Source organism: Sinohyriopsis cumingii, chromosome 15 (genome assembly GCF_028554795.1).
Source record: "Sinohyriopsis cumingii isolate HCF-2022 chromosome 15, ASM2855479v2, whole genome shotgun sequence".
In the NCBI taxonomy this organism is placed as follows: Eukaryota; Metazoa; Mollusca; class Bivalvia; order Unionida; family Unionidae; genus Sinohyriopsis; species Sinohyriopsis cumingii.
Genome location: NC_142975.1, coordinates 110,405,477 through 110,418,291, shown reverse-complemented (window position 1 = coordinate 110,418,291; position 12,815 = coordinate 110,405,477). Strand labels below are relative to the sequence as shown.

The following is a 12,815-nucleotide window of genomic DNA, read 5'->3' as shown; positions in this document are numbered from 1 at the left end:
AATTAAATCCCCAAATAATCCAAGAAATACAGACACAAGTCCTAATAATTTAATTTCCTGTATAAATCTCAATACCAGTCCAAACTACATCTAAAAGCTGATTGCGATGATGAGTCAGATATAACTCCTAGTGTGTTGATGTGCCAACTGTCTTTTGTGTTAGTTAAATCACAGAAATATAATTCCAGAATTGAATACACTATAAACTCCAGTGAATATTTCTATGCAACATTTTTTCAAAGTACTTTTGCATTTCCAGAGAAAATGATCACCTGAATTCAATAAGTTGGAGAAAACATGTCGAGCCCAAATACTAGATACAACATATAATACAATTTTAAGGTGCTAGATCTTAAAAGCAACTAATACAATCCTCTCAGCGACACTATATATATTTCTCTACTTGACCTCATGCCACAATTAGCATTTTCTAAAAACAAAAACATTATCTAATGGAAACTAACCTTCTAGAATGTACCTAATGTTTAACAAATAAAAACAAACCTTGACCCAGATAAACATATTTACCTCTTCTATTAATAACAATACTGATTTTAAACCTATACACATAAAGGATAATTTAGCTATGTATTAGTTGTTTACAATTAACAAAATAAAAAGAGTCAATTTGGTTCAAGTAGAATTGGACTTAATTTCGGATAAGGTCAAGTCAGACATACAAAGTTACATTATAATAGCATGTAATAAGATTAACAAAACTAACAAACAATTAAATTACGTATAAATAACAGTATTTATGTTGCTGCTTATTTCTGTTTCGTTTATTTTGTTCATATGTTAATTCTATTGATCAAGTCTGAGTAGGGCGAACACGCAATCATACATGATAGTGATTACGTAATTTGTTCATATCAGTTTGTGCGTTTAACGTTATTGTGCTATATTACATTTCGACATATTAAAACAGAAGGCCTTGAAATATGTATGCATAACAGGCATAGAACTGTTGTGTATTAAGTATTTAGTAACCTTTAATCCATTCTCCTTTCAAATATAGATTTGTATGTAATCACAAGTAATATAAAAGTAAAGTGCCATATTCGTGGACAAACGGAGTCACAAAGGAAGTTGATTTATATTGTGTTGTTTCTTTTTTAATAATTAAATCTCATATTACATTGACAATTACAGATCTTACTGCTTGGTTGTCTTTATCTACATTTACATCTATTCTGTGCATGTACTTCTCATATCATTGCTTTTGATTTTATTTTTTCTGAACAGAAGGTGTCACGTAGGAACATATAAGTGAATTAATGTAACACAAAATTGTAATTACATTAAATTGGGGTGACACCCTTTTGTGTCAAATGATAAAAGTGGGATAACCCCAATATTGACGTCATTTCTGATCGTATCCTTTCTAACTTTCTAACTTGGTAAAGATTCCTCAAAAAGAATTGTCTTGCAATTTTTAGATTTGACATACATTGATTGGATACTGATTGGACACTGACGGAACACCGGTTGGAACATTTTGATATGCTGTATGACTAAGGCTAATAATGTTCGTGGGTTATGCGTTAATCTGGCTTCTTCCATCATTTACCTTACATAAATCATCTCCTTTGGAATTCGTTTGATTTTGAAAACTTTAATTTTGGCAACCAGTCTCATCGTAAAAAAAACCCCACCAAGAAACCAAACATCCCCAAACAAACTCCTAGTACTTAGCTGGTTATTCGTATTTCCTAAAAATGTAAGCCGTCTATATTGCATAATTAGTAAATAATCATTCTTGATACATCTCAATTACTATGTAGCTTGTAACTTCATTAATTGTAATATATTATTGACATATTTGATTCACAGTTTTCTGATTGAAACATAGGGATCTAGCATTTATATGTGAACATGGTAGGAAAAACTAAAGTTGTTTTAACATGTGGGGAAAAATAGAATAATATAAACTCTAAAGGCCCAAACTCATTTTCTGATATTTGAATTGTAGAAAAACTAAAAAAGCCATTTTTATATCCTTTCCACTACAGCTCAAAAATGAAATAACGAACTTTTTTGCCTCTAAATCCTGAAAGTCGCGAGTTTACCTTCTGCAATATTCAGATTAAGATTTACTAAATATTAAAAGAAAGATTGCATCAAATATTTTATATTTTCGTCCTTTAATTTTATTCAGTCTTTCAGAAGTTTATAAACAGGAAAGCTTACAACTGCGTCTCAGTCTAATTGATTACATTTAAATACTTATAGTATTATGCATATTTTACCTAATTTATATTTGATTTAATTTAATTGTCGGTTTGTAAGTTTTAATTTTTTTGATTCCATTAATTCCTTATGTAATGTAACTTTATTTACTGGAATAGAGTTCAGTTCTGACTAATTTTGTTTTGTTTTGACGTAAACAATATTATAGAAACATTGTATCTAATGCTGACCTTGTTCATGTCCTTGATTCAGGGACAGTGATAGTTTGTAGTAAACAACTTTTTTATTTTTATAATTCTTTCTCAGAGGTAGATTCATAAAGTGGTATCGAGGCCATACTTGGTGTAAGTGACAGATACCATGAAGAGATTGTTTCAGACTCTGTTTTTTTCTAGCGGATTGACCCTCATTCGGGCATCCATTTGGCGCCGTAGCTAGATTTATTACTGATCCATTGAGAAATAATATTTTTTCTTGCTTAACACTTGAGAAGTTAAAGTGTTTTATGTTGTGACCAGTTTTGGGCTAATTATTTTGTTTACTTCAATTTATTTGGATTTCAAGTTTCTTTTCCCCGGAAATACTAGCGCTCTAAACCAATTCTTGGACAAGGACATTTATCGAAATTTATACAGGATTAAAAAATTGGAATAATATTTTCTGTGATTCAAGAAGAGACTGTTGACACTGCATCACATCACAGGTTACATGTGTCGTCATCGTCTTCTATTTTGGATTTCATCGGGACTCGAACTCAGTTTCATTGGAACGTTTTGTTTCTAGGATTTACTTTTTTATTCTTGGATTTGATTCGTAAAACCGTAATTTCTTTTTCTCATTTTTAACTTGTGTTTCTAATGAAATAAATTATTTGTTATATGTTACAAAGCTTCACCTTTTACTTGTTACCTATTGTAAGAGCCTAAACACGCAACAATAGTATATATATATATAGTATATATGTATATATATATATATATATATATATATATATATATATATATATATATATATATATATGTATGTGTATATATATATACTATTGTTGCAACAATAGTATATATATAGATGTATATATAGGTATGTATATATATATACATAGATATATATATATATGTATGTATGTATATATATATGTATGTATATATATATATATATATATATATATATATATAGAGAGAGAGAGAGAGAGAGAGAGAGAGAGAGAGAGGGAGAGATATAGATATATATATGTATATATATATGTATATATAGATATATGTATATCTATATATATATATGTATATATATATATATATATATATATATATATATATATATATATATATATATATATATATATATATATATATATATATATATATATATATATATATATATATATATCGTAATATGTCACTAGTGAAGTGACAAACATTCTATTGCCACAAGTGTCGAGTGAAATATTTTCCTATATCTACCCAACAGAAACAGAGGTTTTGATTTCATTATATATTTTTAAGGTAAACGCCGTTAATTTGCATGTATTTGCTTTCTCCCTTATGTGTCAATTCAACTAACGCCTGTGTTGCTATATCGATTAAAAATTTCGGACATTTGCAATAATTTTGAGACAGTGACCTTTTTCAAATGTAGCCTAGACAAATAACGCTTAATTTGTGTGTTGTGTTAAGAATATAACAGACACATCATATCCGACATTTTTCAGAGTGTGGCATGTTTAAGTTTCAATGATAGGGAGTTTTCCGGTAAGGATGCTGGTTCTTTATCATGCTTATTCCAACATCGAAACGTGACTATTTGGCCTTGACAACCTTACAGTATATTTCGGGAACAGTCACTGCATCCAAAGTTTGGTTGTCATTTGGTTTAATTTTCCAGTCAACACTCACCAATGACTGATTCCTCTGTCGTTTTCAAAATTAACTATATTGTTATTCAGATTTAAAGAATTGTATTTATAGGTTATTTCATTTTTTTAATGGGAATATATTAACAAGGTTTTTTTTCGGATGGATAATGCACGACCTATGGGAGTGAAATACCCATCCGACAAAACGAGTTCATATTTTCCCATACAAATGCAGTGACATTTTTATTATATGCTCATTTTCTTTTTCTACCTAAGGCTTAATAATGTAAAAAATACACTTCGAGAAACAGAGTAATTGACTCAGCTGCACATGTGTTTCTGTTTTGTCATTAAATGTTTGGAATCATAATGTGCAAATGTATGAACTCCTGCAATTTTAATGATTAAAAAGACGTTATGGAATATCACGCTCATTTTATTTTGAGTGAAGTAATGAAAATGTTATTACACTTGAAATGTTGTCGAAATTACAGTACAATTTCGAAATTTGTAATCATCTTTTAGAAACCATGACATAATTCATGTAATTCGAAATGCATAACTAAGAACGTACATTTTGAGGAAATACAAGGCACATAAATGCAAATATACCTTTTGCTATTCTTATTACCAGCCAAAGAAGACGTGTGTATACCTGGTTACTTGCATGCTTCCATAGCATTGCTATGACCTTATCGTGTAAGGCGTATATCGCTAGTATAATCCGAATCATTGAATCAATAAAGATAATGCGCAAAGTCTCAGAGCAGCTGGTATGTGATAATCCATTCAGCCGGCTAAATAAAAACTCATCGCCGTCTTCTCTTATTAGCTCTGAGGCTCTTAAATTTGTCCGAAAACTTTCCGTTTCATTTTTCCCATGAAGTTAGATCTTTCACTTTTAAAATTGTACATATCTGATATATATGCGTTAGCTCTTGCCCTCGGTATGCTCTCGATGCCATGTTTATATACCCAAGAGAGCACTGATCACAGTTTTAACCATTCCAGTGACGAAAAGTTGCGAACACTTTTCCTATATGAATGTTTTGATGAACAGAATGGTATTATCATTACTGCGTCTCTCACGGTTGTTGTGGACATTCTGCATTTCGCGTTTGTTCATTTGATTGTTTGAAAATTTCGTTTGTGACTCAGAGAACTTGTTCACATTTTTCACTTTATCGTCTCTGCTTTCAAATAGACGACACGGATGATTTAGTTCATCCACAAACAAATCTAATAAACCGAAACCTAAAGTCTAATATATTAGTGTCATTGTTTGTTAAGAAATTACACCCTAATACACTATGCTGTATCTTGGAACACGTGTTGTGCAAGTCCGTGTACTATGAAGGTGATCAGTATAGTAGAATGCTGTACGATTCTGCCAATATAAAGGTATCGGAGAAAAATAGGAGTATATAATAGTACCCTATTGAACCAAGATTCTTTACCTAGAAAGACATCTTTTGTCGTAGAGTGTAAAAAGTACAGTGAATGGGTTACAGATTATCCAATATCATTACTTCATGTATGCATCGGCAGACATATTTCCAAAATGGGAAAAGGTAGTTCCAGATCTCCACTGTATCGATTTCAGATTCTACCAATCCTTTTCAGTATCTCATTATGAAATTTATCATAAATGCCAGAATATTTTCCATGTCTGTTTTTATTAATGATGATGTTAATCCAAACTGATATTCGTTCTTTCCATGATTCCTTTCATAGGATGTTTCAATCTCAGTAGCAACAAGGAAACTAGCCATATTCAGAAAAATGAACCAACACAGTGTTTTAAAATGTGCCCAGTCTATCAAAGCGTCGGGTTAAAGGTAATATTGTATTTTCATACAATTCGTCTTAACAACATCCAGGTCTCACACTATGTTGCCGATGTTATAATTTTGCATTTAATTTGACCAATTTTGAATACAATTTTGTATCGTATTTTGCTTTGAACCAGATATACTTATGAAGAAAATTAAGAATACACATCGTATTTTCTTGCATTTCCATAATAGATATTGACGTGTAAAAACTTAAAATAAACCAAATTAAAAAATAAAACTATAACAATTCTTGATTTAATTATTTAAATTTTAGGAAATACAAATCAGTAAGCCAGAATCATATTTATTTAATATTTTACAGTGTGACACTTTGAAGGATCTACTTTCTATATAATTAAATCAAACCAGAACCTGACTCCTTTATTTGCATCACAAAATTATTTTCCTTTCTAATTCAGAATACGTCGTGCATATGTAACCCACAGTACAATTCCAGTGACATACTCATAAACAGACGTTGTAATTTGTCCTGCCCTGGAAAGTCTGAGGTTTCTTGCGGAAGCGATGGTGTTGGTAATGAGTTGATGTCCGTATACAGAAGAGGTATGACATGTGAAATATCGGCAGAAGATAACCAATTCAATAAAGTCGTGTCTAGTAAGCTTTTATAGATATTTAAATATCTCATGCTACACGACACCCCCATCTATATTTATGTAGAAATGTACATGACTCGAATTATTTGTGTTTCAAAGGAGAATGAAATAACGAAGCAACGAACGTAGAAGTTGCTTACTATTAGGCCAAAACATTCATCATGCCTTAAGTTTATCTCACAATTCAGAAGTCAACAGGTGCTCAATCAAAATGAATATTGTCTACAGGGATCTTTAGATAGCAAATCACAATTTACTAAGATTTCAGAAAGAATTTTTGTTTTCGTAATTTTTGGAGGAAATGGACAATATAGTTCCTGATGAAAAATTTGTTTACCTGTGTATAAGGTTATTGGAAGATACTTCAATGCATGTACAGTGAAACCTTGCAAAACCAAAATCCTGTAAAGTCCTGCATCTTCAGATTGTGTTGAAATATTTTGCTTCATCTCTGGGTTGGATGGGCGAAGGTTGAGTTACCGTAACCTTTTATGGTATATAAGTTTAAGAGATGTTAACATCTTCATTATTGTCTTTGTTATATGTTATACGAATACATGGTTAGATTAATGCATGTATGTATGTATGTATCCAGACATGTGTCTGTAGTAAAGTAGCAACGTTTTAGATTAAAGAATAAATTGATTAATGAGCGAATCGATGATAAAATTATGTGGTTTCTTAAGTAAAGATCATAAAATAAATATTTTATTGGCTAGTAACAGCAAGTCACAATAATTTCCCTGATTACTCATTACAGGTACACTAGGTTAGAATTTGCAAAGCAAAGTTAAATACATTCGTAATTAAAATGGCACTCGAAATGAATAATCAGATGAAATAATGCAATAACGTCTTGTGAAACTTGATCTTGAAAACAAACGCAACAAAGGGCAAGTATAAACTTTATGTTTAGGCAGATATTCATATTTGGCATTCTGATCTTCATAGATAACATAAAGCCATTTTGAGTTCATCCTGATAAATATTTTGGGGGTATAATAAAAGTTATCCAATAAACCTAGAAGAAAAGAACCTGACTTTATATGTATCTATACAGGTAGCTTGGTTTAAATGGAGATACTTTGATAGGTATATGGGATGGTGGATAGATACATAAATAATGACAGAGCAAACACGTGTATCAAGTGCACTAGACGAGATAACCTTTGGAAACCCACCATTCATGACATTGTGAGTTACCTATCTAGATGATTTTTTTTCTTTAAACAGATGCAACTTTGCCAGTTGGCAATGGGAGCAGCAGTTACGGTTATGGTTATGTTGTCGTATCCGGAAGCAACAAAACTTACTATGCATCGGACTACAACACGAGCTTGCAATATGGTCACCTGTGTTATAACGGTAATATTTATTGACTTGTTTCTCAGAAAACTCGATTAAATCTACTGTTTTGGGAAAACATAATTATACCCTACTCCAATAAGTTTCTGAATACAAAACTATTAAACCTCAAATATAACAAAGCATGAATAATATTTGAGACCGGTATATAGTCCTTTCCGAACAATGACTTCTAATCGTTAGGTGCTCCATGATGAATGCAATAAAATATATACTTGATATAAATATATGCAGGTAAAACACTTGCTGAAAAACAATTAAAATCGTTTAATGAAGTTACTTCTAATAACAGGTTTTGATTAAGAATATACGTGTATATTGCTATGTATATCTATATTTTGCGTAATTCATCTCTTTAAATTATAGTTAATTATGTTTAGTTACAGTGTCCGCCTCTGATGCAGGAGGCCGTGTGGTCAGCGTTAAGAGGATAGTGTTATGACTGGTCGGCCTAGTGCCACAATAATGTGACTGGGTGGGACATCATGCTATATGTCTGAGGCATTATGCCCCAGTGCTAGACACCACTGTTAACTGCCACTCCGCAGACATCGTAGCGATAAAATTAAAAACTTGTTAAAGCTACGTTTAAAATCCAAGTCACACACACACACACACACACACACACACACACACACACACACATGTTTAATTTGATTTTGCCTAAGTGACTAGGTTCTGTTTTAGGAATATTGAGAGCGCAAAGTTACTCACCATCTATAAATAGATGCTTACGTATGTAATAATAAGATTTGTTGACGACTTTAGTTAAATTTCTCATTGGCTGGCGAAGTTTTAACGGTTCTAGAAGAATCAAGTATTGCCCAATTGGATGGGCTAGGTCAAATGAATGTGTATTTGGAAATAACTCATTGGATGGACTAAGTCTCATGAATATGTATTTTGAAATAAATGTTGAGTATTATGATCTGTGTCGTGGGGTAATGTTGTGAAATATAGTCGTAATAGACGGCGTCTATAAGGAGAGAACTGAGCAGATTCGTTCCTATTTTGGAGTCATTGTTATTTTTTTTTCCAATTCTAACACGAATTCTGCAGACGTGTTTTGTCTTGTAATTAGATAGTTGAGAGGAAAAATATGTCTTTGGACTGTTCATTCGGAATAAAAGTGCTCATCATTTGGACTACAATATTGTCCTGGAACTAGTATGAATTATTCAATGGAGTTCAGAACAAAGCCGTTTTGACAACGTCACAATTCTTAGCTTACAGATTCGTTTCCGGTTCTACAGTTTATAGAGAACATATTTCATTCTGTTGGATATAATATAACTCTTTCAAGATTATTTGTGATTCACTTCATAATACTGTAAGTTGCTCTTACATTTTCATATATAACTTTGATACTTAAATTATTTGTTGAGTTGTACAAAACGTTTTGATTTTGCTTTTTTCTTACTTAATTTACGACCATAGAGTGATAACAATGTAAAATACAAATTAATTGGCAAATAACTGGTGGATAACAGTTCTTCCAAGTGCAAATAAACAAGCAAGGGATAACGGTGTAAGGGGTCTCTTAAGATAAGTCTTTAAAGCTGACAACAAACAATGCAAAAGTATTGCTTTTATCTAGCAATTAGAACAAAAACACAGCAACAACACGTTTTCCACTATTCGTATGTCTTCCCCGAAGAGAAATTGCCGCATGTAACGACCATGTCTGCTATTGCTACGATTGGGTTAACAGGTGGATTGATCGCGAAGTTAGGAATATATTTGTGACCTCCATGTGGCTAGTCACTCTGAATAATGGGAGCAGATGGATTCAGTTTTGACATTGATTTGTTTCACAAATATTACGTACAAATAGTGCCTAAATGAAATATTTATCAAAACAATAACCACATGGTAAAAGAAAACAACTAGGTCAGTGAAATATACATAAAACAATGGGGAGGAGATTACCTGCCCTATGGATTTTTTGTATTTCCGACGAGATAATCCATATAATTTGGTAGCGGAAAGACTCATACTCCATCTTAAATTTCACATAGTCTATTTGGCTGGAAATTACTCATGATTTGCAATGAATGTAAACGTGACATCTAATGACAGTGCACTGTGTGTATTTTGCTATGTTTCATTAAAATGTAGGCATAAGTTTTACCGTGTCTTGCGTAAGAAAACGCTGGTAAATTTGTCAGTTATTCAGAATGATTACTGCTTCTTTATCTCTTAAACCCTCTCTCTCTCTCTGCTATCAAATATTGCCATCATATTACTTAGGTTGGAAACAATATGTTGTGTAGATGTCTTATGGAATTGAATAAACTATAAAAATATTTACTTATCTTTATGGAATATCATTTCCAAGAAGAAAGTGATTCCGAATAGAGTTACCTATAAAACTATATACCCCTCAAAATTATAAACACAATAATCCTGCAACTTTGTTTATCGTTTATATTATACGAGTGGTTCTGGTTGTTCGTGCAAGACATACTCAAGATCGTATGTTTTGTTGGTTTAGATTTTGTTCCTCCAGGGCCGGATCAGTGCCTACTCGAGAAGATGACACTATCTACATGGGAAGACGCTATGACAGCGTGCAACAACGGTAAAAGTGGTAGACTTATTACAGTCTCAGATGTTTCGAATTGTCGAACTGGAGCTGCTTTTGATGGAACATACTGGATTGGAATATACAGGGAAAAGCCTGACTGTACGACATATATTAATATCCATAAATATATTGTTTCAACAGTTGATAATATTATAGCAGTATGCTATAGCTTCTATGCTCTCTCAATCAGTGATGATTTCCCACTAAATAATCATTAGCGACTTAAGAAAATAACGAACAAATATTATTAATCCCTGTTGTCTAAATTATATAAATATGGTACACAATTTCAGTGAAATCCAACACCCTCCCATCGTTCACTCTCTCGTGCATATGGGACAAAATACGGGAAAATCATTGGAGAGAGGAAAAGAAAACTGAACTTACACCAATTAACCTATAAGAACACGTGTCTGCGTAACGGTTAGGTGTATATGTTCCATGGTATTTTAAAACCGTGTTCACAATACCAATGATGCAAAGTTGCAAACAGCCTTTCAAGATTACACAGTGAATCATTGGTTTCGATGAACATACATACTGTAATATATGTATTGCTTGTTTATTGAGTGTCTCATCATGGCCCGGGGGGCCGAGTGTAATGTGTGTGTATGTGTGTGTGTGTGTGTGTGTGTGAGAGAGAGAGAGAGAGAGAGAGAGAGAGAGAGAGAGACAGAGAGAGAGAGAGAGAGAATCAGGGGACACGATTCCGCTAACGGATGATGCTGAATATTTAAAATATATTCACTCAGTAACATAAGGAAGCAAAGAACTCTATATTTATTTTACATGATGAGCGTGTACCTCAAAATGCAATGCAAATTAGCCGAGATCACAATAATATCCAGATGTGTAATATATCTGTTTAAAATTTAGTTAGGCAACTGCATTCCGATGCGATCTAATCAATATAAAACTGCATATCATATTTATTTGAAATCCAATTATAACCAACTGCTTTAGAAAAGAAAGTAAATGACATGATAAATAGGGGCCAAACTCGTCAATGTCAAACCGACCTGCTATAACTCTGCCTAATGATGATGGAGAATGATGAAAATCAAATTCAGTCAAACCTCTTAAATATCAAGTTATTTTCTTTCAAACATTTTTTGGGAAATGTTATTGAATTCTTTTTAATTCACGTTGGTCTACAAAGGCAAGTTTTTATAACTAATATAGCTTTCTCAAAAAATATTTTCTTTATAATCAACCTCATTTTAACATGCTGTTTTCCAGAAACTCCTATCTATGTCAGGCTTATATTTATCTATTGAGTAAATTATGATTCAGTTAAATTTAACTTAATTCAAATAGTTTACACTTTTACTTTGGTCCAAAAAAGTCCCCAACACATAAAGGATATTTTAATGTGATCATTTTTCTTTGCTCTGGCTATGAGATCTGAGATTGTAGAATTATCTTTAGAGTACCATCCTTTTGGAAAATGCTTGCTTATTAATTCCCAAGGATACCATCATATACATTATTAGTGTACATTAATTTCCTTAAAGCGGGGTAATGAAATGTTTAAGAATTGCAAGTGGACTTTTCTGTTGTTGTTTTAAATGTAAGTTAACAGCGAATTGTTTACAGTCCAAAGTATGCTCTTTGTACTTGGTGTGTATATTTATTTCTAAACTAAACAATTATGAAATCAGCTGGCTACTTTGAATAATTGTCCTTTTAATTAACGAAAGTAAAATTTTTAGAATACATGAATGTGAAGAAAGTATGTGAAAGTAACATGTCTTTTTTATACGATGTGATTATTTGCATAGATGACATGGCTTGATTTTTCAAAATTTCATGATGATTTCCATATTTTCATTTTAAACAGAATTGTTTGAACGGTAGTGCCATACTCGCGATATCGAACCGATGTGCAGTAGAGTTCGTTAATGAACTTGTACGATTAGATGTCAGCATCGGAGACTGAATTCGATACCCGGTGAGGGAAATCAATGAACATTTAACATATCTGACACTGTGGATATAGAGTCCCCCTTTTAATCCCTCCATCTTTACATAAATATATCTAACCACGGAACTGTGTGTGTCTAAGGTGTGTAATTTAAATGATTTAATATGGCTTCTAAATCTCTCACCAATTTACATTAATTTGTTTTTCAGTTACTACATCAACAACTGCGACATCAACATCATCTACAACAACATCAACATCACCTACATCTTCAAAACCAGCACTCAGTTCTAAACCTACAACTGGTTCGAGACCCAATGATAATTCTACTATTCCTGTCATCGAACAAACTTCAAAGGGTATGCTTCACAAAGACAAATAAACATTGAATATTGTTATGACATTTTGTAGGTCTCATTATGCCTTCCACGAAACAAAATATCCT

General features: G+C 32.1%; 1 protein-coding gene across 5 annotated transcripts in view; it reads left to right on the top strand.

Moving 5' to 3' along the window:
- Positions 1–12,815, top strand: part of LOC149782471 (uncharacterized) — a 189,968-nt gene that overhangs the window by 152,923 nt on the left and 24,230 nt on the right. For all 5 annotated transcript variants that reach the window (XM_089933888.1, XM_089933889.1, XM_089933890.1 and 2 more), the window contains exons 4-8: positions 5,777–5,880; positions 6,297–6,441; positions 7,728–7,859; positions 10,354–10,545; positions 12,580–12,729. In XM_089933888.1, the coding sequence (XP_089790014.1) occupies positions 5,777–5,880; positions 6,297–6,441; positions 7,728–7,859; positions 10,354–10,545; positions 12,580–12,729 (723 nt within the window). The remainder of the gene's footprint in view (positions 1–5,776; positions 5,881–6,296; positions 6,442–7,727; positions 7,860–10,353; positions 10,546–12,579; positions 12,730–12,815) is intronic.